Source organism: Lepisosteus oculatus, chromosome 4 (genome assembly GCF_040954835.1).
Source record: "Lepisosteus oculatus isolate fLepOcu1 chromosome 4, fLepOcu1.hap2, whole genome shotgun sequence".
NCBI lineage: Eukaryota > Metazoa > Chordata > Actinopteri > Semionotiformes > Lepisosteidae > Lepisosteus > Lepisosteus oculatus.
Window position 1 is genome coordinate 64138008 of NC_090699.1, and position 27672 is coordinate 64165679.

General features: G+C 39.2%; 1 protein-coding gene across 13 annotated transcripts in view; it reads right to left on the bottom strand.

Annotated features, from left to right (window-relative positions):
• Positions 1–27672, bottom strand: part of LOC102695071 (ERC protein 2) — a 314021-nt gene that overhangs the window by 195708 nt on the left and 90641 nt on the right. For all 13 annotated transcript variants that reach the window (XM_069189511.1, XM_069189507.1, XM_069189509.1 and 10 more), the window contains one exon: positions 14795–14962. In XM_069189511.1, coding sequence (XP_069045612.1) covers positions 14795–14962 — 168 coding nt within the window. The remainder of the gene's footprint in view (positions 1–14794; positions 14963–27672) is intronic.

Here is a 27672-nt window from a genome sequence, read left to right on the forward strand (position 1 = left end):
TTCTTTTGCTGGAAAACAAGGAGAGACAAACCCTCAAATGAACAGAAATAAAAGTCTATATAAAGTCTAAATAAAAGGCTGCCTGAAAAAAAACGTTTGGAGGGTCCAATCAGATTCCTGTTTAATATTAATCAGAATGTTCCTGAACCACACAAAAACATGAAGAAAACATAAAAAATGACATGTCAAAAAAATTAAAGTGCTACTGTCATGACAAATTATATTTACAGGCCAATATTATTTTTTTTCCTTTACAGTTATCTTGACATTTAAACTATAACAAATATACATACATATATATATCTTTCAAATAAAATTGAAATATACAGTTTCATCATGATGAATCTATTATTTTCCATACTGGTATTAAAACATATACTGTACTAAGATTTTACAAACCAGGGGAGGATGCTTGGATTATTTTGTTATTCCATGGGCTAAGGTTTTTACAGAACATACTAAAAATTACAAAGTAAAGGTTATTTGTTGCTTACTTATGACATTGTTCCCTTGGGAAGAACCACACAGTTCTTTAGGCGTGAAGCGAAAAAAAAACATTTTGCTTAAAAAAACGGATTACAGAAGTAAGAGGGGAAAGAAAACGAAGAAAAAACACACCGTAGGCAGATCTTAATTTCTCATTATTTATCAAAACAGAGTTGCGCAAACTGCAAGAAATAAAAAAAAAGCATGAACTGGTGCACCTAATAAACCGCGGTCCCGAGATCAGTTGAAGGCTTGAGTGTTTTACTCGCCTTTCTCCCAAAAAGCTCCCTTGTAAACAGGTGTAATACTATGCTTCCCGGCAAAGAGAAGCCAGTCTGCTCAAGGTCTTTAAAGCTGCTACAACATTTCAAATAAGAGCAGAAGGCAAGAGGAATGATAATCCTATGTGAATGGGGTTTGGTACTGAAGAAACACAAGCACTGAGATCAGGTTTTGTGGTGGCTTGCTGTGCAGAACTGGCAGAGGAAGAACTGTGCCACATAAAGCATCTTTCATGGAAGGACTGTAACAAAAGAACCAGAAAGTGGTGATGACAAGCCAAGCTGATTAAGAAATTGCGGACAGCGCTTTAAAGCCGATCAGGAGTTCCAGCAAAGAGTCCTGTAACCCGGGGGATAGAATTTTTCCAATTAAAAAAAAAACAGCTCCCCTGTCCTTTTTGAAAAACTGCAATTAAATTAAATATCGTGGACCAGATATGGACGGACCGATTTCAGTTCTGGTCAGAAAATCAAGGAGAGAGAGAAAAAACATGTTCCTGACCTGATACAGCTGGTTGCGAAAGCCAACAAATCAAGGAGCAATTTGCTATTAATTTATCATCGAGCTTCCCATGTGAATGTAGTGAACTCGAACACTCCATTGGCTCTTCGGAGATTTACTGCAGCTTGACAGAGGACGATAGTAGGTGTCCTACTGTTCTAACCATCTGCACTCCAGATTCCACCCTCAGCTTTAAATTAAAAAAAAAACTTTCAGGTATTGCGCTTCTAAGAAACCAAAAACAAAGAGATCACTAGATGCTGTGGTACGGGCAGAAGATGAGGAATAAGATGCCCTTCTTGGAACTACTGACATATGTACAGCACTCTTCATTTGGAGTTAATGTAGCTGCCATCCGGGTGATTAGAAGCTTTTAGTAGTAGCAGTGTTCCCCATCTGCCACCAGCCTCTTCTGCGTTAAGGTAAAAATAAATTACTTTTTTTTCCTCAGTTTGGCTTGCAGGTCCACGCTGGGCTGAAGCTGGATGCATCTATTAAGTATATTTTACCATTGCAACCTCAAACTACATTGTGGTGACGCCCCGGGTTGTACATTTTGGCTGTGGACAAGCGAAGAGCCCAAAATAGTCATCTGCACTCCCAAGGGTAACTGATGGAAAAAGTGGCTGAGGTTAATTCACTACAGTATGCCAACAACAACTCCTGCTGAGAAGGCACCCACAGGTCGGCTCTGGTTGGAATTCAGTTTCCAGGATCTAGCAGTTGTGCAGAATCCACTGACTGAGATCACCCAAGTGGCAGAGGACCTGACCAGCTCGTGAGAACAATAGACATTCACCACTCAGCAAGGTGCTGCTTTGTACCAGTGATATCAAGCCTGAATGGGACATACTTAAAACAGGGAAAATAAGATATTCTCTTGCTAAATGAACTAATGCTTGTGCATTAAGCAAACATATTTTTGAGTGACTATACCACAAGTACAGTACTGTAGGTAGTGTTTAAAAAAATACATTATTCATCTCCCTTAGCCGGCCCTTAGGAATGCTGTTTCTCTTTCAAATCAGCATATCACAACTTTGTACATCAACATATGCACCCAATAAGGAGATCTGTTTCATATGTCTCAGTTATGGCCACTCTCACATCTGACAAATTTACAACCCTCAGCATCTGCTCTGATCACGGACTATTGACACCTGGGCACTCATCATTTCAAGCCCTGACAGCCTGTCAGATTCTCAGATTAAAACATTGCAACTCACTGCAGGCTGTTTTTCTGAGGACCGATTGTGCTTTTCAAACAAACCTAACATTCAGCTCACAGTAGACTACACGTGCCGGATAGTTCCTAGTTCCTTTCAGGCATTCAGACCAGTTTCCTGTTCCAAGCCAAAGCTATTTGAATGGATGAGATATATTACTGCCTGGCAGAAGTGTAAAGGGACGTCTGGGATTTTATATTATAGATTCTGAACTGATTCCAGTCAAAGATGAGTGCTAGGGACAAATGAGGCAGTAAGCATTTTCAAAGAAACATTAAACTTATGAACATGACTACACTAATCCCAGAGCAATATAGGGCTACAATTCTTGAAAAAGACAGAATTCGGTGCTGTTTCCTAACTTGAGTATGCCTCCCCTTTCCCTATTACTCTTAGAATTATGACATCACTGGGGCCACCACAGGGCATGGAACAGATCCCAGCAGTAGTGCGAGGTGAACCAGTCACAGTCAAAGGTCCGTCTTTAAATTAAGGCGGTAGCAGGCCAATGCAGTAGACCTAGTGGGTCTCTGTCCTGCCTCGGTTGTCAGGATTTCTGAAAGGGGTGAGTAGTTGGACCCCCGTGCGAAGCCGTGAGGAAGGTAGTACCAGCAAAAGTAAACCCAAGATTTCAAATCCAAGTCGTTAGGCAAGAGCGAAGTCAAAAGTAGGAGAACCAGGTGGAGTAATCAAGGAGTCGGGTTGAGAACAGTAGAGCGCAGTAGAGAAAGCTGTGGAAGACTTCGCAATAGTGAGCATACAGTAGGTAAGCCGGTGAAGAGTGTTTAAATATTGAAGAGGGAGAGACGCGCCAGGATAATTAGTTCCTGGATGAGCGTGTGTGGAGTTTGGTACGCGTGGGAATGCCAGGGCGCTTATGGGAGAAGGGACGAGCCGTGACGTCGGTAAATCGAGCTGTCCAGTTTCCTGTCGAGGGAGGTTTTTGATTACACACTCAACGGACAGGAAGATAATTCCCACACTTCCTCTGGTGAGGACAAACCCAAAACGGCTCAGACCTGTTGAAATGTGCACTTCCTACCGACCACTACGTTATCATTGACCAAGTAAGCAAGATGGGCCATTCAACTCGATCTCTTTTGCAGTCTTTCTCGGTCTTATTAGGTATTGCCCCCACACTCCATTACCCCCATTGCAACCACAGCTGAAGGTGACCCTGCTAGCAAATTTAGGTGAAACTGTGCTGTAAATATTTCTCTTAATCTTGTGGACTACATACTGCGCACTGTCCCAGATATTCCTGCCGCACACAAAGGGCACTTCCACTATTCACCAGGGAAGGATACCTAATGTTGTAGCCAGCAAGTGTACAAGACAGTAGCTTGTACTCCTTAATGATGGTGCTCCACATGGAAACCTCAGTTCTCAAGTTTCAATTAAGACACCCTGGGCTTCTTACTTAATTAATTTTATGTATGTGGAGAATCCAGAGAACAAAATCACACATGCAGGAGGCACAAGTGTAATTGTATTGCAGATACTGATACTTAATTTTATTTGATCAGTTTTACTACTTCTGATGAGCTCAAATCACTACTAGTATAAAGAAATAATTTCTTTTCTTTACTGCCCCACAGAATATACCAATATAAACTAACTCATGAGTTTATTCTTGCATTGGGGATACAAAAGTGAGATACAAATTCCATCCATCCTTTGTCAGAAAGCTGTTTATTCCCTGTAAGGGTCTCAGGCTAGGTTCTGGATTGTCATAAATCCAAGCCATGGTCATACACCCAAGTCCAACACACACAAGCACACATCAATTACCCTATTCTGCACATCTGTGGAAGACAGGTGGGAACCAGGGAAGCCAGCAAAAACCCACACTGAGCATGACAAGAACATGCAAACTCCACACAGAAGTAGTCTACACCAAAATCAAACCCAGGACTCGAGAGTGGAAAGAAAGCAGCATGTACCACCACAGCACTATGCTACCCTGGGATACAAATGCTAATATCTTAATATACCGAAAAGACGGACTATTATCAATAACACAGACTTTTTAATCACCAACATCTGTTGTAAACTAGAAGCCTCTATGAAAACCAATTTCAGAATGAGTGCACAGCACAGCACACCATTTTATCAGCTCGAAAGAAATATTTATGCATGCTGTCCATACAATCCAACAATGAAGACTGCGGTGTGCAAGAGAAGATTTTGATCTCTGCATGGGTATGTTGCACGCTTGCGTTATTGTAGTCAATACAGTGTGAGAAAGTGAACGCAAAAGCTCTGTCAGTGTGGTTTAGTTTTCACCTGTCTCTGAGGCATCTCCCCCTGACTCCCAGGCAAATGAACAAATCCGTTGAGTCAAAATACCACTCATGTGATCCAGCGGGTTTGCAGCTCCTAAATACCCAATGAGCTCTGTTACATTCCCCACCCCTCCCCCCAAATCCCCCCGTCCAAATTCCGCAGGAACGTCAGCAATCCCACTAATATGGGTCTCAGAGATCCTAGTCAGGGTGCCACTGCAGTGCGTGTACTGTAGATCAGTCATCATCTCCCGACCCCTGGATGCATTCTGGACCAATTGTGTGACCCTGTTTGGGCCACCTTTGAAGCCCCCAGGAGGCTGCGTCACAGTATCGGACTTGTCCTGCTATAAGTCTCCAGCAGGCCACACACTATTTCAATGTAACCCACACGCCTTTGAAAGTGTTAACATTTTAATACTGCATACCAGCATCTCTTATCTCCCTTCCATTCAAAACAGCTGCGTTTTACATTAGGACTCTTCACGTTTCATGCTTTGGGGATCCTTAAACATATGCTAAGTCCCTCTTAAGCCACAGCTCATGAAATGCACTATTCATGCCAGAAATGTCACCTGTTTCTTATATGCCTTTGGACATACCTACTCTTTTCCTTCCTATTATCTCTCCCAGAAGAGTCTCTTGTACAGTCAGTCACCAGGGCTGCAAATACACTTTCTAAGTCTCTTGCTCTCTTTGTCAGTCTCTCAAAGGTGTTAAAAATTAAATTCAGGTGTTGTTACAAAAGAAACTGAATTAGCACCAGATGCTGTTTTGACGTTATGGCCATTTTCCCTCACATGAACACACTGTCCAGGTTTTAAGAATAAAGTCCGCTCATTAACAGAACTGAGCAATATCAAAGAGGCTATTTGGAGGAACTGAGAGAGTAATCAACTGCTCCACCTGGTAACTGTGAAAGGTAGTAAAAACATGTCACTTCCCAGAGAAGCCTGCAGCAAAGAAGGTACTTGGGGTGACTTAAAAATATTAGACAGCTTTTGAGGTTCTTATTACAATGTTCTCATTTCATTTTCACTGTCACTGACAATGGCAAAATTAATTTAAGATGCAAAAGACTCAAACACATCTCTGCTCTAGCCTGCCACACAATGAGCTAATTTAGAGTTAAAACTACAGGACTGCCAACTACTGTACAAACAAATGATGAACCTTGATGTGAGTAAGGGTGGGATTTTTCCTGTGTGAAACGTACCCTTCGGTGACATGCATCAAGCTCAACAAAATAATGATTGAAGGTGATCCCAGCACGTTGTTTCGAAGGAGGCTTAATTATGTTTGGAAGCCATTGTTTAAATAAACCTCTGATTAACGAAAGAAGCATGGCTATGACTAATTAAGGGCTCATGAAAATGTTCATACAATCTCCTATGACAGGATGCCATTAGAAAGTAACTGAATACCTTGAAGTTTGTGTTTTGACCAGCAAACTGGGCAACAGCCTGTGGAACCCAAATAAAAAAAAAATGATGACTCGTATGGTTTTATTCTACCAATAAATATTTTCAAAAGGGAAAAAAAAACAAACAAAAAAAACAAATCATCACATTTACTTCATGCTGTCCGGTGTCAAAGATGACCTAAGTTAATTTATCTCACGGGAAAATTGCTTCTCATCTCTGAACAGAAAAGTGACCTTCATCGTGTTCATGCACACAGAAATCCATAATCTCCTTATTCTTCTGGAATACCATTTTTTTTTCTGTGCAAAGGAGGGAGAGTTCTCTTTGCCAACTTATTCAATACATACTGTAATTGGGAGTCTTAACTGGAGTTGCATTTAAGTCAACAGTTATGCAATACCTAATTCATCAGGCTCTTTCTGAAGGCTATGAGGTGTGGATGGATTGTGAAATGGGTCTTATGTCTTCTGCTTTTATTATTCACCTTCTAGGGGGAGAAAAGTGAACAAATTCCTCCTGTACACACAGTACTGTATATATACAGACTTTTGATTTACAGAATGTTTGTTCCTGCATTTTTGTAAGTAAACGTAACTGAATCAATTAATTTTAATTAAAGGTGGAACAGATTACTGCATTGGTGACTTGGTTTATGTAATAATACCATCACAGAATTCCAGCTAAAAATGAAACTGTTAGCCTTTTCATCTCTGCTGGCATGACAGTCTATAAAGAAATGCAGGCATTGCTTTACAGGTCTGCACACAGCAATGAACCCTCTAGAAAAAAGTCATAGTTCACTCAGGTGTAATTATGCTCTTTTTCCTTTAAATTTAAAGACATCAAACAGATGGCTCAAGACTGACGTGCAAAGCAATCATTCATTTTCCAGAGGACTATTATTTTGAGCAAGTGGAAGTTCTGATGGCATTTTTTTATTTATTATTGCTCCCTTTCAAACCGTAAATATCACAGGCATGTAAGGTGCTCAGACACAATGCACACATTGCAAGAACTCCACAGGCACTGGGTTCAGAAGAGCACCAGCGCTTTTTTAACGACAATGTCAGAAGCAGGTAAGCCTAGGCAATTGCACAGTGAAGCAATCACTATATCACTCCAAAATGCATTACTTAATTACGTGATTTCACAAGGTGACTCCTCTGTAAAGGTCATTTTGGGTCTGCAAAGCCTGCACTGCCCCACACACTCTAGTGTATTCTGTGAGCGAGCACTGTTGACTGTAAGCAACTGACATGTGGCTGTCCATCCCTCATTCCTGCTGTTTTTGCACAATTAAGTCCTGTTTTGTGCAGAACAGAATTAGATACTTTTTCTGGTAACAAAACCAGGGGCAGAGTTTTTGGTTCTTCTTCTGGTAGGGAAGAGTAAGAGTTTGAGGAACAGAGACACTTTAAGGACAGACAAAATTTGCCAAATGGATTGTCGTCATTCAAGCAGTTTTTATTTGTTAAATAAGGCAAGAAGCCTTTAATGAGATTTATTAAATATCAAAGCACAGTGAACCCAAAGTTTTAATAAGATGCTGTCCTAAGGGGCCAGTAATTTTTTTATTAGGTAAAACAACTACTAAAAAGGCTTGACATTTGTGTTATAAATATCTGGTGATTACAGATATGGGTTTACACACTTTTAAAAAGCAAATGTGTTTGTTATCATGGAGAAAACAGCTGTCTTGCTAAGCATGGTTCCTTTTTTTTACTAACACAGAACTAACAATGTTGCAATTCTGCAAACATGACTTCTGAGAGAATTTGAACAGATAAGTCATTCTCTACTCACGCTCTTAAAGTACTGTACCCCTACAATTTGTATTCAATGTGTCTCAGCCTAACGACAACCTCTTCAACAGCGTTTCACAAATGATTCATCGCGTAATTCTGAGGTTCCACAGAGACACCTGGTCCTAACAAAGCATGGCAGTAGATTTAACGGAGATGTCACTTTCTCCAACCTGCAGAGTTGCTAAGGGCTTACTGAGATAAAAAGGTCCCTATTGTCTGCCTTTGAAACATTGTGTCCCAACATGTCTCTCAAAAGCACTCATTCTGCTAAACAAATCAACATACTAGGAGAATGGCAACCCCAAAATAATATTCAGACATTATCTCACCACATTTTCACTGACTCAAAAGTCTATAATGTTTTGCCTCCCACTGTGCCTGACATGATGCTTTAGGGTCTTTTTTAATTTTAATGTCACTGCAAGGCTCTGTACAACACAGAAGGAGCTGCACAGTCATGCACAAAACATAAACTGTACTCTTCCTACAGTCATGCCTGGGGTTCACATACTGTATACTGTAAGTGCCTGTCCTCACTGCCTTAAAGTTGCTGAAAGAAACGGCATAATAACCTTTTTTATTCACTTGTAGAAATAGGGTGTTGGCTACAAAATTGCATACACAGTGGATTTTCAAAATCGGCAAAAAGCAAAACTAGCATAAGACATGGAATTTTTTTGAATTTTTAAACCTGCTTAATTTTTCATTTTAAACCAACTCAATTACAGTATTTTAATCTGTTGATTGGTGTAAAAATTGATGACAGATGGTAAACTGATTATTTGAAAACATGTCAAGTCAGCTACCCAGATCAGGTTATTCCTTAAACTTTAACAGATCTTAATCAAGCATTTGCCCAGTTTCTTGAAGACCTTTATTATAAAATAAGAAAATAAATATAATTGATAAAAAATAATCTAATGTATAATACAAAATAAATAATTTATTTTTTGGCATATTAAAATTCCTCTTATAAATAGTGCCTTAAAGTTTTTTTTTTTCCTGGAATGGATGTAAGAATGTGCTTGTCCATTTTCTCCTTTTCAATTCATATCAACTTTCAATATGGCAGGAGGTAAAAATGAGTGACTAATTGACAATATTGCATTTCAAACTTGGAATAGTTCACACAACTGCAGGTCACATTCCCAAAGACATTAGGATCCACTCCTACAATGCACTACATACAGTAGACACGTAAGAGCAAGAAAGACTTCCTTACCTTCTGTTTAACATTCTTGCCAGTTCGGTATTATTGTTACTTGGATGTCAGATGTGCACTTTGGAAAATGCATTTTTGCAGACTTCTGCCTGACATTATTCTTATAGACCAGAACCTAGTCAACACCCAGAATTTTGTACTGTTTTTCAAGCATAGTTTAATCAATAACTCTACTATGCTTCCGGAATAATGAAATGGATCCTACACGTTTGATCTTGGTAAACCCAGTTTTCCTCTTTGGGGTAGACTTAAAATTGAGGGGTCAGAGTTCTACCTCATAGAAGCAAGGAACAACATGTTGGCTTATGAGACATCAAATACCTGACACCTAGAGACACTGTAATTTAGAGCTTTCATGTACACATGGGAAGCAGGAAGTTTGGAAAACCAATCATGGCAATAGGCCCTTCCTATACTCTGTATCATATTTACTTTATGATTAATGACTTGGAACACCTGTAAAACATTTCTGTAAGCTAACTTGCCGAGTATTTGAGTTTATCTTAAATTCGTACCTATGTAAACTCTTTAAACACGGTCCTTAGTTCACTAAGTTTATGTTATCCATGTCAGTGGCTTTAAAAAAATATATTCAGTCCTTACAAAGATCTACTTGTGTCCATTTTTTTTCTAATGGAAGGTTGTGAATTCAAATCAGAAACGTTTAAAAGCTCCAGTTTTTTTTGGGGGGGGACTCTGAGTTCATGACCATACCAGTTAAGTACAGTTTTTTTAAAAAACAAACAAACAAACAAACAAACAAACATGTCCTTTCTTGGCATGTCCTTTCAGGGACAAAATACATTCCACAAAATGTAATAAAAGGGGAAAAGATAGTTATTGGAAAACAGAAAGCTTGCCTTCAGAATTGCAACATTAATCAGATCATCACAAGAGAAGCCCTCCATGAATTGTGAGGATTTTTATTTTACAGTCACCATTGTGTATCTATGTTTAGCTGTCACAGAACATACAGTACAGTACATAGACATTTTCTTCATCTAAACTATCTATAGATACCTATAGTTTTAAAGCACACCAACTATTTCACTGTATCACAATCTATTTTTTCCAGACATCTTTCACATATTACAGTAGGTGCCCTATTCTCCACACAGACTGTACAGTATATCAACCACATACATCATGCATATTGATTAAATAAATAAATGTTACATAGGACACACAAAAAAAATCAGGAAGGAAACAATTAAGTTGAATAAACTGAGCAATGAAATCACAGGAAATGACAAGACGTGGAGGAGCCAGGCAGTAGATTTAACGAGATCATGGGCATGTTTATGTTAATTAAAGAGGGTATAATCAAGGTCAGTCATTGACTACGATAGTCCAGCTTTTATTCTAGTGTCCCTAGGCTCGTGACCTTTTCAAGAGCGAGGCAGGCCCACTGGAGCGGTCATTAACAACAGCACAAAACTTGTCAAACCAACACAGAAACACACCACAACTCTCTCAAGAAGAGAGAGGCTTGCAGCCTGGACTGTCTACTTGTCCACATCCTGTGTACGCTGGGATTGCCTCACGTCTACCTCCAGATAAGGAGATTCCCAAATCTGGCTAATTAAGGTCATCAAGCAAGAAAAAAAAGAAAAGAGAAGAGGACCCCGCACTGAGCGCAAGTTCAGAGGTCACACACTGATATCCATTCTGCTTCGCTCACATGTGGATCTAAGAAGGAGACCTTATAAACTGAACAAAAAAAAACACAAGGGAGGCACAAGCCAGTGCTGCAGAATGTGTTTAAAATACACAGGAATAATGACAAAATAGATTTTAAAAACACCCTAGGGGAGTAAGGATGGAAACTCCTTCAGGCTTCAAAGGAGCAGGGTTATTCAGTTTCATGCTCTAAAGGCCATCTCTCACTGTTCAAAGTCAATGGGTGTTGACAGCAATATTCTGCTAGGAGGCCAGCAAAAAGTCTGGTAACTCCTAAGTTCTATGGGGGGTGAACTCATAAGAGTGGTCACAGGGCGGAGTAGCTTAAGACCAAATTGTTTTTGTAATTTATATTCTATACAGTATGTATGACAAGCATCGTGCCGGGAACTAGAGGAAAGAGCCCCCATGTAGCAAAGCAAAGCAAAAGTCATTTTTTAAACAAGATTATTGTTTAAAACGGACAGCTTTTAATAGGTTAAAAGGCTCTGAAAAGCATGGAAGCGTTTAGCTTGCCAGGGCTTTTAAAAATGAGTTTTCTGCGTTCTTTTTTTAAGAGCCATTAAAAATTCCTCACTGATGTCGGGATAAGGAGGTTTCTGGGGAAAAAAAACAAAACAGAATAACCCAGAGATGATAAATTCCTTGTACTGTATCCAACTGGCATACATCTTGTCAATCCAAACTGCAGCTGACTGCTTTAGATTCACCTTTTTGGACCTCTTTTTATTCAGAAATAAATGTCATTATTTAAGGAAGCACAGCACGGGCCTCGGTAAGCAATACAAGTTCTGTGATGATCTGAAACCTAGTGGGGCTCTGCTATTATTCATCAAGCAAGCCACAATCTTAAAGGTCCCACGTATTTTCCAGATTTATTTTCCAGTTTTTTAGAAATAAAACTTATGATTTAGGTTAAAGGCTTTTTTATTATTGTAATATATCATTTCTCCAAAAATATTTTAATCAACGAGGAAAGAATCCAGTCGTGCCATTTAATTCCCTGAAAAACACGAGTTGGGAAATGTTTTCGAATAAGAAGATTTTATTTCAGCATTATTCAATCAACCACGTTTATGCTTGCTGATCAGAATTATGAAAACATGATATGGAAATTAGAACAGATCGCAGTGAGTCAGCTACATGCTCTCTAGCTCAAGCTGCTTGATGTTTGGTTTGAGTGTACGATTCTTGAGGGAATTTTTTGGGGGGGAGGGGGGAGGGAACAAAAAATCTTTTAGAGGAGATTTCAAAAGCAAAAATGTCATATCACGAGGTTGAGGGCTGTAACATAGGCGCACTATTAGAAAGCAAATCCTGGATAGTTCAAACAGCTCAGACTTCTGGAGTCTCCAAGCAGTGAGGTCACAGAAATAAGGTCAAGAACAGCATGGCACTGCACTGGTAACCAGATTAGTGGATTGTCACATCCCAAGTGTTAATCCCTATTAATAGAAATTCTACCCATTAGCGTTTTAGTCCACTCCAGATCTTGCATGCATTCGCAAATAAAACAATATTTTCCATATTTTCCTTTCCACACAACACAGCGAGGATCGACTGCACAGTGCCTCTTTAAATGTCACAATTAATTAATTGAAAGACCTGTCATTGAACACAGAAGGGGGCAGAGAGGAAAAAAAAACTTAAGAAAAAAATTGTGGCTGTGACTAATAAACATTAAATAGACATAGAGGATCTTGTAGCAATTAGGTTTATGGAGACAACAAGGATAAAAGGTCAAACTAAATATTTATCTCATTTGTGGTGGTGAATCACTGAATTTGATTAACCTTCTAAGAAGAGCCATTATTTCCTTTCGTGCTGTTACGAAACCCAGCTAAAGTTTGAAAAGTAATCTTGTTAAACACACATTAAAGGCTACGCAGTGTGAAGTGTTCTTGAACATGAACTTAAATGGATCCTAAATTATTCTTCATCTTCATTTTCATTGTTTTTTAATATACCACAGAAATCAATTGCTTTTCCATGACAGATTTAATTACCTTTATCTTTTCAGTGGCTTTTGTTAAGAGATACTTTGGGAGGTTAACAGCAAAGCAAGGTTTCAGTTGTCAAAGCTAGTAGATCAACGCCTACTCTTCTGTGAAAACATACAAAGGTTTGACTCATATACAAGAACTGAGAGAAGATTTTATTTTTCTCAAACAACAGGCGATCGAGTCTCACATATTTAGCAGAGTAATACATGAGAAGCAAGAAGTCCCAAAAGGCAGCCAACAGTAGTGAGGAGGCTTCCTGGCCATTAGTCTTCAGCCCTTGTTGCTGTTTTTGTTTTTTTGGCCAGCTACTGTTATCTCCACCAGTGCGCTGCTTCAACAACAAACATGCTTTGTCATTGTCACATCCTGTGGTGGCCAAAACATGTCAAGGAGAAAAGGCATAAAACTACCAGATGAGGTCAGCAGCCCATAGAGACAGGGCTCGTTTCAAACCCCCTTCAATGGAGACAGACCAGGACGGCGTCAGTGCGCAGGTATCGTTATCGGGGGGAATAAACAGTGACATGAGGAGACTCACAGACGTGAGCAAATATACCCGTACGTTATTGTCTTACGAAGGCCGTCTTTAATGAAAACCCAATACGACGGCGCGCGTGAATTGTTACCCACATGTCGAATAACGAAAGCTAACTTCGAAATGAGAGGCGATGCAGAGAAACATTTCAAAACCACCGCCAAAGCGACCGTGCTCATCACGTCCCACTGACTAGTATGGGTGAGAGCCGGCCCAGAGCCCACAGAGTGGCAGGAGGGACGCGCGTGACTCAGTTCGGCGCGTCTTGCTTCGAGCGTTGTTCACTATTGTGTGTGCTCTTACTTTCCGTGCAAGAAGGTGTGTGGTTTAGACTTTATTATGGACCCTACAGGTGTTAAGAAAATGAAAATTGTGACTGGGTGTGTAATTGCACAAAACGCAAATGAAGTGGTTACTATACAGTACTGTACTTAGGCATGATTTATGATGTCTTACTAGGCAAGCAGTGTTTTTGTATTACTAAAAACACAAACCACAATATGATGCTAGCAATTCTTGGTGTTTCTTTTGTCATTTTTTGGTGAAAAAAGTAAAAGCAGGGGTGATATTTTGGGGATCCTTAAGGGACTGTAAATTTCCCCCCAATAATGGAAATATTTTTTCGTTTTACAAATGCTTGCTTTATGAACGAGTTTCTGGGAACAAATTACGTTTGCCTAAAGGGGTACGGGCGTGCTTTGTTTTTTTTTTGGGGGGGGCATGCAGCACTCTATTAACATAACTGGTCAAAATGGCAAAGGACTGACATATAATTACTGTAAAGCTAAACCATAAATTTCCTTGAAGACCATCTTTGTCAGACATGGCTCCAGCCTCTTTCACTGTGATGCCAATGTAATAAGACATTGAAAACGTGAAAAGAGGACAAGTACATTTGATACCCATGGTAATTTATACCACAAAGACAATAAATTCGTTTCTCATAATGTTAGGCTCAGCGAGATCTTGTTTATCCAAGGCATTTGAATTTAATGTTTGTTCCATGACAACTGACTAATACTTGTTTTGTTTATAGCCCGAGTTCCTTGAAAGATCGATGGTTACCAGTTTTAGGATTTAAAAGCTTGACAGTCCTGGCAGAAGCAAGCAGTTAAGTCAGTTTTTCTTTTCTTTTTGGCCACAGGGGTTTTTCGGAGTGTTTTTGGTCCCACTTTGCTGCCATTTTCAAGACGGGAAAGGGTTAAACTCAAACCTTCATGCGTGTGTCAGCGAACAGAATACAGGCCAAATACTGTATGTACACAGCTGGTGTGAAAGAGTAAAGATGAATTGGGCTTGATTCCAGCGCACAACGTTTTTTTTTTTCCACTGCGTAATGACTTACCTTTTTTTGAAGGACATGAATCTTCCTCTCCTTCACTTCGAGCATGTCTTTCATGTCCCTAATCTCTCCAGCCAAGGTCCCCTTCTCCTCTGTAAGGTCCTGCAGTTGTTTTGTTTTTTTGTTAAGAAATGATTCCTTTTCTTCTAGCCGGAGTCTCAGGGCGTCAACCTGAAAAAAAAAGAGCAGAGACAAATACACCATTTTATTTCCCAGTCAAAAATAGATCAACGTCATTTTTCATTAGCTTTACTGCCACCCATTGCAATCTGTCCATTGTAATCATGAACCAGCTCTCTTTTCACTAGAGGGACCAACTGCTGAGCCTTTTGGCAGCCAGCTCGACCTCATGAGTTTGCGTGTTTATGCATAACCTATTAACACAGGGTCAATGCAGACACATATAGTTCATTACAGTACATATTACTGGGCGAAGCGGTGGCACAGCGGCTAGGGATCTGCGCCTGTGGCTGGAAGGTTGCCAGTTCAAATCCCATGGCTGGCAGGGGAATCCTACTCCGTTGGGCCCCTCAGAAACGCCCTTAACCCCAACTGCTCCAGGGGTGCTGTACAATGGCTGACCCTTCGCTCTGACCCCAACCTTCTCTCCCTGTCTGTGTGTCTCATGGAGAGCAAGTCGGGGTATGCGAAAAGATGAACTCCCAGTGCAAGGAATTGTACTGTATATGGCCAATAAAGTGATCTTATCTTATATTACTTACAGTGACACAGTTTATACACCCATCCATTCATTTTCTAACTGCCTTTTCCAATACAGGGTCGCGGGGGGTTTGCTGGAGACTATACCAGGAAGCACAGCTTATACAATAATTAAGATGTACAGCAGCCATTCTGCACCGGCAGCATCACAGGCCCAGCAGATCAAGTGAAAAAGCAAGAAATTACCTCACCAGTTGAATTAAGTGTCACGGACGTCCAAAGGGACTAACCGTGGGGAGCAGGAGAGCGGAAAAAGACCCATATGCGTAGCGGCGAGACGGGAAAAAGGCCCGGGCTCATTAGTGCAAAGAGTTCAGGAATGCCGTATAGAAACCTATGCCCTCAGGGAGCAGACGTGGGGCGCCCTGGTGCTAGGCGGGTCTCAGGACATCCGAACGTCAATGCTGAGCGAGGACAGAGTACAAGACCCGGAAATATATAGCCCAAGGGAAAGAGAGGGACAGGAAGGACAGCAGACCGGAAACTAGGGACAGGACAGAGAAGGAGCGCCCTCTGGCTGCAGAGGGCGTGACATTAAGGGGACTCTGAAGGCAAGATTAAGCTCGCCCAGAGTGGAATTTAGCCAAGACACCAGGGTCAACACCCGTACTCTTATGGACAGTGGCGTGGGATCTTTAATGACCAAGTAGTCAGAACACCAGTTTAGCGTCTCATTTGCACAACGACACATCCGAAATAGGTGTGGAAGGTTCTGGTCCACCTACTGGTCCACCAAAACCACTTATACTGTAGCAGCACCCAGATTTCCTTGTCTCCCATCCCGGTACTGACCAAGCCCAGCTTGCCTAAGCATCTGAGATCTGAAAATATCAGACTAGGAGGTGGCAAAGCTTTTGTCAACGTACTGTACATTTACAGTATATGTACTGAACATCAAATTAATTGTGGGTAAGAATATTCATATTAATCAATACTCTTTATCTAATCACAATGCTACAGGAAACCAAACTTCTCATTGTACATTTTTTCACATACTGTACGAAGTCCAAGTTAGAAGCCACAGGCAGCTGTTTCATCTGTATTAGAGCTTGTTAGCTGGAAAAGGCTAACTTGACCACTGGTACGGACATATTTAATGTCCAATCACAACAATACAGGAGATGAAATGCCCTCATGACTGCTTTTAACTCCCACCATAGCACAGAAAGGTATAGCTTTTAATATATACTGTACTTAGATGAATAAGATAACATTGTGAAACAAGGCCACTACAACATAATTAATGTCCATAATCATAAATTGGATTATATGCCACTAAAACAAAAGGGGAAGTGGTGTATTAGATCAGTTTTGTTTTAGGTACAGTAAGTCACTAATACAGTAAGTTACAGTACAGTAATTCAAGTGGGAAAAGTCAAAGGAATGCATACTGTATGCTAACGAATATTATGATATTTTCACATACACAGTCTTAAAGTTTTAAAACTCTGGAATTGAATCAAACACTTCAGGTCATTAACAGTCATCAGATTTTATAATAATCAGAAGTGTTATACAGTATGTATAGACAAACCTCATGAACAGACTTTGCTCTAGGTAGGACAAGCAAAAACAAATGATTCTGAAAACCCCAAAAGAAATACAGGCTTAGCCGAGAGGATTTTGCCTGACACAATACTGCTAGCATTACATGAAAGATTATTCAACCATTAATCTTTTGATGGAGGAGCTGCAGAAAAGCTTTTATTTCCCCCACTCAATGTAAAAATACAGCATTATTAAAACCATTTGTGAAATGCAACAAAAATGAGTAAAATAACAGATTTGCTGGACATTATGGCTCTGAATACCACACATAGCATGGAGGAATGTTAAGCTCTTCGTCTTTCCCTGCTAGTGGCACAGAAAGTCCTGAAACCCTATTAAATTGCAAGGCAAACTTTGAATCTTTGGTGTCCAGTGACAAAGTTTGACACACAAGAAGTAAGCCTAGCCTTAAAGCTAGGAGATCTATTTTCTCTCAGATGTTATACTGTATGCTTGCCACTGTTGTTAATGGGCCTGACAAATCAGAAGCAGGAGGAATAATAATTTCAGAAATAAAACAATTACAAGTATTCTGTGTCAGTAAGATATGGAAGTTAAATTGTATATGGGAGACGTGCGCACTGCATGTCATTCTGTGTAGAAAAGAAACAGAGGTCACTAAGCAGAGATCATTGAACGTCACACCTAAAGGGAAGCTTGCCAATTCTCTTTTTTTAAACAAGTTAGGATATCTCAAGAGCTAAATGAGCCCTTTGTTACCCACTAAACCTGGTATGTGTTTCACTGTTCATCCTGATTACAGTAATAATTAAACAGATTTGGGGTGTCTGCTTAATGGGACACTTCAGAGAGGATGTGGCACTTTGTAATCCTCTGTCATTTTGTACGGCACAGCTTAGACTGTATGCTTTTCAGAAAAACAAGGAAACCCAAAGGGACTCCTTCCATATACAGTATATATATATACAGTATATTGATTTTTATCTGATTGCAAAAAAAGTAATTTAATTGTTTTCCTATTGTCTTCTATTGGGATTAAAATATAATGCATAAAGAGTTGATATTACTGCTGAACAATAAATCTATAATCCATTACTAAATAGATCTTGCAAAAGTGATTGTGTGTACTGATGTCGCACAGAACATCCACATTCACATATGCTACCGAACATGACCACAGTTTTTTCATGTGGCACCACAAAACACCGACAACTTGTCGAACAACATGAGAGATGAAACTTCTGTCACCATTCTGGTCCGTTTTCCAAATAAGTAATGGGAAATGGTTTTCTGCTGTTGTTGGAAGCCGCCCTCAACCACTGTTACGGTATCTCCAACAGCACAGGGACCAATGAGCACCCAAAGAGCTCACAGAAACAAGATCATCACTCAAGATCTACAGTTACAGAAACAGCCACCTCAAGACAAAACACACATAACAAAGCTCTTGGGCCAGGGCAGGTTTCAATGCTCCACCTTACATCACACTATTGAATCATTCACCTGGAACACTGTCACACAATATGATGCAGCTTGGTGATAGACCAGACAGGCAGCTATTGAGACACCCAACTACGGTTAAATTAGAAGACTGGAAAGAATATCTGGAGCAGCTGCAGGCCAGCTGCTAGAATGTTCATCCTGACGGCCTCTCCTCTTGTATTTCTGCAGCTGACTCTCCTTGACTCGGCATGGAAGAATTCAGTCCTTGGGGCAAAAAAACCCATTTAATGAACCTGTGTCACACAGTCCTGCGAGCACTTACAGAAAACAAGGAAGACAGGGGAACTTCTGATGCTTTTGAGCATGCCCTGGGGAAACACCATTGCAGCTTCAGTTGAAGCCTGTTAACATTTATTTTAAATGCAGTGTCTTTTATGATGCATCACAGGGTGTGCAAAAACTTTTATAGCTATTTTTTCTCTTTAAGACAATCATAAAAAAAATATAATTAGAACAGTGCTTAATGGCATTTACATTTTGGGATCAACATTTTGGAAATCTAGAAAACATTATACAGAAAGCATACTGTAGCATCAAATAGTAAATCATACTGTACTAATGGGAGTCTCTCGTGGCTTATTGAATTTATACTCTCACGTGTACTATACAGGCATATACAGTAGACGCAGTCTGGTTTAAGATGATTATTCCATTCTTTTCTATTTAGAAAACTTAATCTGGATTCTTGCAACGGATCACTGATTACAAAATGTAATCACCAAACCAGTCAAATCTAAAATGTCTGGTAGACTGAAAGCAAGACAGTCTGGTAGCAAAAACAGCAGAGCTTGTGTGTTTTTTTTAGAAGTTGATCAATGCTCAAAGTTTCTAACATAATAAGAGAACAGTGACTCCCATTAAAAAGACATTGAAAGTTCATGGAGTTTTAATCGTACCATACTGTTATAATATCTTTTCTGGGGGAGATTTGTTAATTGCATCATCCTTTACGGCTGTTGCAATTCTCAAATGGCTGCTAAAGAGGAAAAGAAGAAACGCACACAATCCTGCTTCAGGTTATTTTTGGTGAAAGTCCCATCTTTTTAACGCTGTAATGGCTTAAAACAATAGACACAATGGCACACAAAACATCCTCTAGCAGTGCGGGGCACATTTAGCATGATCTGTTTGACATCAGGTTGCACATTCCTTCTTGCAATTAAAACGGTTGATTGGTTATCCCCTGTAGCAAAAAAGGAGTTACACTCCCTGGTCCAATCCATTTCACACAGTCATAATTGCACTGAGGCGTACACAGTATAGAAGCATTAAAAATAATACCATCTACTGCACGAAAAACACAAAAGTGATGCCTTTCCAGCTTTTCACTCAGCACCACATAATTTTAAAAAGAGTCCTTGATACATTTTCAAGATTTTGTGGTTGCAAAACTATTAATTCTTGGCAAAGATTTTTAAATACACTTTTTTCGAGGGGGGCAAGACTATAACAGCCAAATCATATTCCGAATTTCGGTTCCAGAAGTACAGCAGAGCCTCTTTTGCAGGAGTAGAAAAACTTATTTTATCCTTTTTCTCCTTCCAGTTTGTTAATGAACGCTTTGGCAAAGACCCATCAACCTTATAAAACCTGGAATGGGCCTTCACCAGACAATAAACAAGTCTCTTTGGCACGCCAACGACAGTAATAAACAGAGCGGACTGAAACGAAGATGGGTTTACAAAGTTGACAAAATATGAAGAGTCCAGCCTTTTTATGTCTTTGTGTCATTCCTGCTGCATACTGTAAATCCTGCCGCTCATGGTACATTGTGTTACCTCCTCATTTAAGCTGTCGGGTGTTTGTACAGGTGTGTCCCCTTGAGTATGTTCCTGCAGGGCTCTGCTTCCTTTTTTAAGCTGCACGTTTGAGTATTAATGGTATATTAACACTAGGCCATATTAATGCTCAAATGTGCAGCTTAAACGATTAGCACCAGGGAGATCTCGTTTCTTTTTAAGTACTTTTCCACAGCATGGAATAAGGTCCCACCGAATAAAACTATCTATAGCAGGAACACGCATATGGCTTTGTCTCCCTTTTTTGCAACAGCATCCACTTTTTAAAGAGAGAAGCAGAAAAGTAGTACTTTTTTATAAACTACAGAACAAAAACCATGGTCAGCCGTAAGGAATCGGATAACTCTCGGAAAATCCTAAAGTCCCTTTGGATGCCTTGCAAACTTTTTTTTTGTCTCCTTACAATATCAATTTGTTTCAGTATGCCTGAATCCAACTTAAAGAAAGTAACTTAATCGCTCCATCTCCTAACTTCTTCATCTAGTTGAGAGATGCAGGAAGCCATGTCTACCAACAGGGGGCAAGGCAGAACATACCCTGGACAGGAGGCTAGTCCATCACAGCAATTGAATTTAATAATTGAATTGAACATGTGAAGTGCATTAAAATTGGGTGCAGAGCTAAACTCCCCAATAAAATCGCTTATATTGGCTTGTCTTAAATCTTAGTTTTTCAGACCAGTTATTCAAAAATGTTGCTATTAAAATCAGCGAAATTCTCGATTTCGATTTCGAGATTGATTAAATGGAGCAATAGAGTGTCCGGGTCGCCTGCATTTGTAATTGCTTGTTGCCATCATTGGCATCATTGAGGTAGTTACTCCATGGAGTAAGAGATATTGAAGCACCTAAACAGATGCCAGTGTCTGTGGATCTTTACTAGTACACAGCCCTGGTGAGCTACACACAACGTCCTGTTTTACAATGCAAATAAAAGTGCAATTAGTCCACCGATTTCTCCTCATAATTAAGATTGTTCCTCTTAGCTTCTGAATTTTTACGTTAGACATTGAGAGCCCTTAGAAGATTAAGATAACTTTTACTCAGTGATACATGAGGACAGAAACAGTGGAAACACTTAATCCTCCTCAAGTCCTTTGGCTCATGTCCACTTTCAGTAAATGGCATACGGCACTCATTAAAACATCTTTTAATACTACAGCTCGGGAATAAATCATTTTACTTAGCATCGGCAGGAAATGTCAGCCAACAGAATGATTTTAAATCTTTTTTTTTGTTTGCTGTTGGAGCAATACAGAATTTTCCTGTATACATTAGACACAAACAGAGATGAGACTTATTCTTCAAACTTCAAAGTCCTGCAGATGGCTTGATTAAGCACTTGAAGTAAAAAAAATGCCATTTTTGTGCTTCCAGAAAGCTGAGTGTTTGAAGAATGCCTAGAATTTAATAGATTAATTTTCCTTTTCTTTCTTGGTAAAGGCGTATTCCAACTTTGTACTTAAATTAGCGGCACCTCAGTGTGCTTCTTTAAACGAACTTCATCTCAGGCATCTCTAGCTGGGGACACATTTAAAATTACATCTAAATTGCAAAAGAAAAGGCACATGCACATTAAGTATGACTTAATTCAAATTTTGAGATGTCTTTATGAGGCAGTGGGATCCTCATTCTTTTAGGTTTTAGTGAACTACATTACAATTTCAGCTGATAATAGCCTTCACTTCAGTTCTTCTACTTGCACATCAATTTTAAATCTCCTGCTGTCTATAGTTGATTAGAATCAATTTTCAAGGCTGTAGATATGTTTTGGCTGTTGCTCTTGTTTGGGTTGCTCTGAACAAATTGATATAATCCATCATATAATGCATTCTACCTTGGGGTACAGTATATACACGAGAAGTTTGGAGAAGAACAAAAAATTGTTCAGTCCCGAGACATACCCTAACAATTATTTTTTTAATCAAACTTCCAAGTAGCTTCCAAGAAATGTGCCCAAGAACTTTTCCAGATACCTGTACATACAGTGTGTCAGCAGTTCAGGTCTTTCTGAAACTCGTGATAAAACTTGTGGTAAAACAACCACAAACAGGACAACTGCCTTCTGTGCAAACTTCATTTTCACAAAATAACCTATCACTGGCTACAGAGGAAGATGCTCTTCCAGAAGACACCATTAGTGTGGTTGTGAGCGTTGTGTACAATTTTAAAAATGCTTTGACATGAAAGATGCAACATACTGTACAACAAAGGTGAAAGTCATTAGCTCACTCATGATGTTCAAATGGCACTAATGATGGGCAACAGAAGTTGTATTAAAATAACAAATGATGCCCTGTGGAGCTCCAACCATCTATTATTAATGGTGCAGGCTTTCTTTGAATTCAGCAATTCAAAGTAAAATGCCTGTAATATTGGAGAACCCAAATCTGACCCTGCAATTCATTCCATATGTTTAACAGATAAAAAGGACGTCGTTAGCTGCCTTGCCTTGGCTTGAATATGCGTGTTTAATTAGACTTAATTACGTACAGTACATGGACAGAGCAGGGAAGAAACACCTACTAGAAGAGACTGGTTTATCAACCCCTGCTAACAGCTATTAGGTGAAGTGATGAAAGTGCCCCAGGTAACAAGCAATACAGTGCAACATGCATGGCTGCCTTCTCTCCAGCAGATGTGTTGAATAAAGAGTGTTACTAGGGTCTGGAATTTAAATTAATCAGGCTGTTAACACTTTTTCTCCTGGAACCTGGTATAATAAAACAAACAAGCAAACTGCTTTTATTGTTTATTTAAGTACCAGGCAAAGTGTTTTTGTTTCTTAAGTCGGTTGCAAGTCTTTTGGAATTACTGAGAGTAACATGAGTAATTACTCAATATCAAACTGATAAAGAAAGTAATAACTATATAAATAACATGGTATTATAAATTACAGCATAGTCATACTGTATATTCTTGGTTCTGTATAACACATACTTTGTGTTTCACATTTTCAGCTTTTATTTTACAAAGTCATATTTTACCTCCAGTTAAAATGCAATTAGTATGTGTGCTTGATCCCTGTGTCAAAAATGTATTTCCTTCTGAGATGTTTTTTCGGCTTTATCCGCCTTGATTAAGATAACAGTGTTGATAATCGCACATTATATACATCCCTGTTCTGTTGATTATATTGAAAACTGTTCTGTTGAAAAACAGTTTTGCTGGATATCTCAAACAACTAACTGGAGACAAATACACACCCATTTGCAAATATATCAGTTAATGAACTGTAAAAATGAAATGAAAGTCAAACAAGCTACAGGATTAGTGATCAGTGCCCGATAAGGCAAAACCCTTGGCAGTGATATTCAGTAAAAGCAAACCATTCTTATTTTGGAATTAGCTTAGTGCTTTAAAGTGGGAAATAAAATCACACAAAATCTAATTTAAAACACTGTTACTTGATGAAAAACGAACACTACTGTCTACTGTAAGTGTGGGACACTGTGAATACTGCAGTTACCGGGCTGCTAGTCCAAGAGGAATTATGACACACGCACAAAGGTTTCAAGGCGCCGTAAACCACAAAGGTCCTAAGAAAGTCTTAACCAAAAGTTACTTGCTGCACAAAGCAAAGCTGCATTCCATGTGTTCTGTAACGAATAGGTGAATGTTACCCTGAGTAAACTACGCATTCTGTCACAAAGTCCTCACTGTAATATCTGCAAAGGTGTCAGGCAGAGTGAAAAGGGGCTCAGCTGACAAACAGGCCCAGGAAAGATTTTTTTTTCCCAAAGTCAAGAAACGTCTTTGCTTGATCAAATGACCTCACTGTTCACCCGTTGTAATAGTTATTCATCTAGTTCTTCTAAAAATAAGAACCTAAATAATGAAGCAATGTACAGCAGAACACAACAGCACATGCAGCTATCTTTCAATTCTTGAAATTATGCAGTATACTTTGGTAAGATTACCACAAGTGCATATACTGCATGCATGTGTTTTGTGATTCTCTGCTTTACGAACACTAACTGAAGCTGTTGATGTAATTTATTCATTTATACTATAAGCTTTGGTATAATTGAGAGTAACTATAACAGGAAGCATGCCTTTTCAGAGTCAATGTTGTTCAGCACTATAATGATACTTGCAAATTCAAAACACTTAAGGCCAATTTCAAGAAATGTCAATCAGTTACTGCAATTTCCAGGTTTTGGATCAGTGCACCTAGAGTCCCAAATAATACCTCTTAAATAAATTGCTACGTTTGTGCCAGACATACTGTAATATGCTAAGCATGAAAGCTTGCAATCTCTCATAAGATTCATTCAAATTTCTTTTGTCCCAGACAGCAGGAAGAAAGAATTGAAGAATGGACAGACAATTCAGGTTATTGGAATTGGCTACTGTTTGCCTTTTAGGTTCTCTTTCTCTGTTATTCCCATTAGAACTGCCTTTTTGATCATACATGACCTCCCATTACAGAGCTGGGTGCTCCAAGGTCAATTTTCAGTACTGAGTTTTTATCTTCCTGACAGGCTCTTAAAATGGAGCTTTAAAGGATAGCCAAAATATTGTTTTTATCATTATTAATTTTACAGACATGGCCTTATAAAGTCAGGTTTTTAGGAAGAACAAGTATGGAAGAATAAAAAAAACGAAGGATTAACCTCAACAGCTTGATTTTTAGGATTACTGGTCTTGTATTCGTACTGACACTGGAAATCATTTCACTGCATTAAGAAAGGCAAGCTTGACTTGAATGCACAGAACAGTAAAACACTAACATGGAACGGACAGAATGACATGTCTTCTCACAAATCCTGATTTCCTACCGTAGGCCCTACAATAGAAAATGAAATTCCGTTTGTTCTCTGTAGTTACATTTAATATACTGTATACAATTATACAAGACATTGTATAATCTACTAAAACAGTAGATATTTTAAAATAAAAAACTGTGCACTGCAGAAAACAATAGTGAAATCCCCATCAGACTTACGCAAAAACATTAATTAAAGATTTACCAAAGCTTGCCCAATCTGAGAAAAAACAGGAAAGGAGCACTGACAATTATTCGGGCTATATATGGCCATTCGATGACAAAATCTTGTTTTCCTTTTATAGGCTTAGACTGCTACCCACTGATGTTGATAATGGTTCATGACCTAACGGCCTTTTGAGAATATTAACTTGAAAGCATGAGACTGATTTTTTTTACTTTTTTTTCCTGGAATCTGCAGTATCTGTTGTAAAAGCAGGAAATAATGCCAATGCCTTCAGCTTACATGCCCATTTCAAATGTCTCTTGCAGACATGATGTCACAAACGAGATTCAGCTCTGAGCCAGAATGCTATTCCCTTGCAATGAGGATAATGGAGACAGATCTTACTAATTAAGGCAACCTGACTCTGTACAGATCAAAACAGTTCTACCATCACAACATACGGTAATTCATCCACATTACACTTACTGCACAACAGACAACAAGATTCCTATAGCTATGTTAATTTTGTGATTTATGTTGCATCACTCATTGAACGCAGAGGGTGGGTGTATTGTACTCCACCAGGAGTTTCCCAAGCATAGCACTTAAATATCTGGAAAAAAAATGAGCATCCAGGTTAACAGAAAGGCCACTAAACTAATGATTCATCATGGCACATACTGTAAACAAAGATCACTCCCTAGAATAAAAAGGTATTATGCCATCTAATTTTTCCTTCTTTACTGGAAGCCAGGGAGCTACCTTATCCACTTTTGAGGTTAATTTATGGGTTAATAGGTTAGTGCCGGATGGATCTGCGCTACGTCAAGTCTAGCCCCTCCATCAAAACCAAGCAACATTATGCATTATGCTAACAGCACTGGCTTACACTCATACATTACCAACAGTTTACACCTTAACATGGAAGATAACCTCAGTTTCAATGATTTAGGCTTAGTAATTTCAGTTTGTTATGCCTTGATCATCTGGATTTCTTAAGAAAAGGCTATGCCTAGATCATAATGCAGCTGGTTACCAAGAGATACTGTATGTCGCAACATTGATTGCCATTGCCATTTTTTAATCATTGACATGCCTAAACACAGAAATGCCATTTCAGCCATTCAGGGCACATGACTCAACAAAGTCACATAAGCCTTTTTAAACAAACAAAATGATTCAAAGACTAGATAACAGAGAAAAAAAAACAATCTCATCTGGGGCAGGACGAGTTGCCAAGTTCTGCAGAAGCTGAATTCCATTAGCACAAGAAGATTAAACCACTGCTTTCACATCATAAAGGTTTTTGTCAAATTTTCCAAGTGGCAATTACCACAAGATATTTATTGTGTCATTTATCATCATTATCCCAAGAAGTGGGGGAAAATCCATGCAACATTTCTTTTATCGGTAGGTCCGGACAGTATGAGATTATTCTGCAATTATTTCCAATATCTGGGGCCAGTCACCACATCCCGTTTGGGGGTTTTGAATTCCTCGTAAAGAAATTAAACACTTCCTTGGTTATTTCCCCATTAGCACTTGTGCTTGCAGCTTGTAAAATGATTAGAGAGACAGGTGCTCGTTCATGCACAATCATCTGTCCCCTCTGGGATTTTCAAAAAATTAAAAGGCTATACATGAAGCATTTAAGAGCTGTAGCACAGCTTCTCCTAAAGTGGAATGCATATATATATTTATAGTGGCTCTGTTACAGTGGTGCATCATGGCATCAGCGAAGAGCTTTTTCCAGTATGTTCATATTGCTTTTGGCACCTGTTCTCTTTCCTTACAGCAGCCATTGGACAAAGTGGCTCATCTGGTCCCTGCAGAGGCTTCCTCCTAAACAAATAATATTACTCTACCCTCTGACTTGCCCACAGTCTTCAGTTCTGACTCCCATACATAAAAAGAGAGCAAAGGAGAGAGGCAAGACATTGATGTCTTATTCTCTAAACCCTAATCGAGCCTGGCATTATAGCTGGCTGTTTAGCCAAAGAATTGTATTCTCCTTTTTTCAATATACTGTATGTCTTTACATTCTTAGGAATCACCAACCCCATCATTCACCAAAATGCTGCTTGCCTACACTGGAGTCACATTTTAGGAGCTATGTTTGTATTTACGGAACTTAAAAATACTATGAAAGTATACTTGTAAATGTGTCCTATTGCTGTTCCAAATGATGTTTTTTTACACAGCTTAGTTCTTGATCCTATTATGGGGGGGGTAAGAGTTACTTCAGGGAACAAAAAAACAAAAAAAACGTGAATACCTATTGTTCTAAACTAAGGTTGATCAGATTTTAAAAAATTCTCATACAACTGCTTGTGATTAAATTTGGAAACGGCATCTTTTTGCTCTGTTTTCTCTCCAGTGTGACCTGGGTAAAGGCATACATCACTGTCAGTTTATCT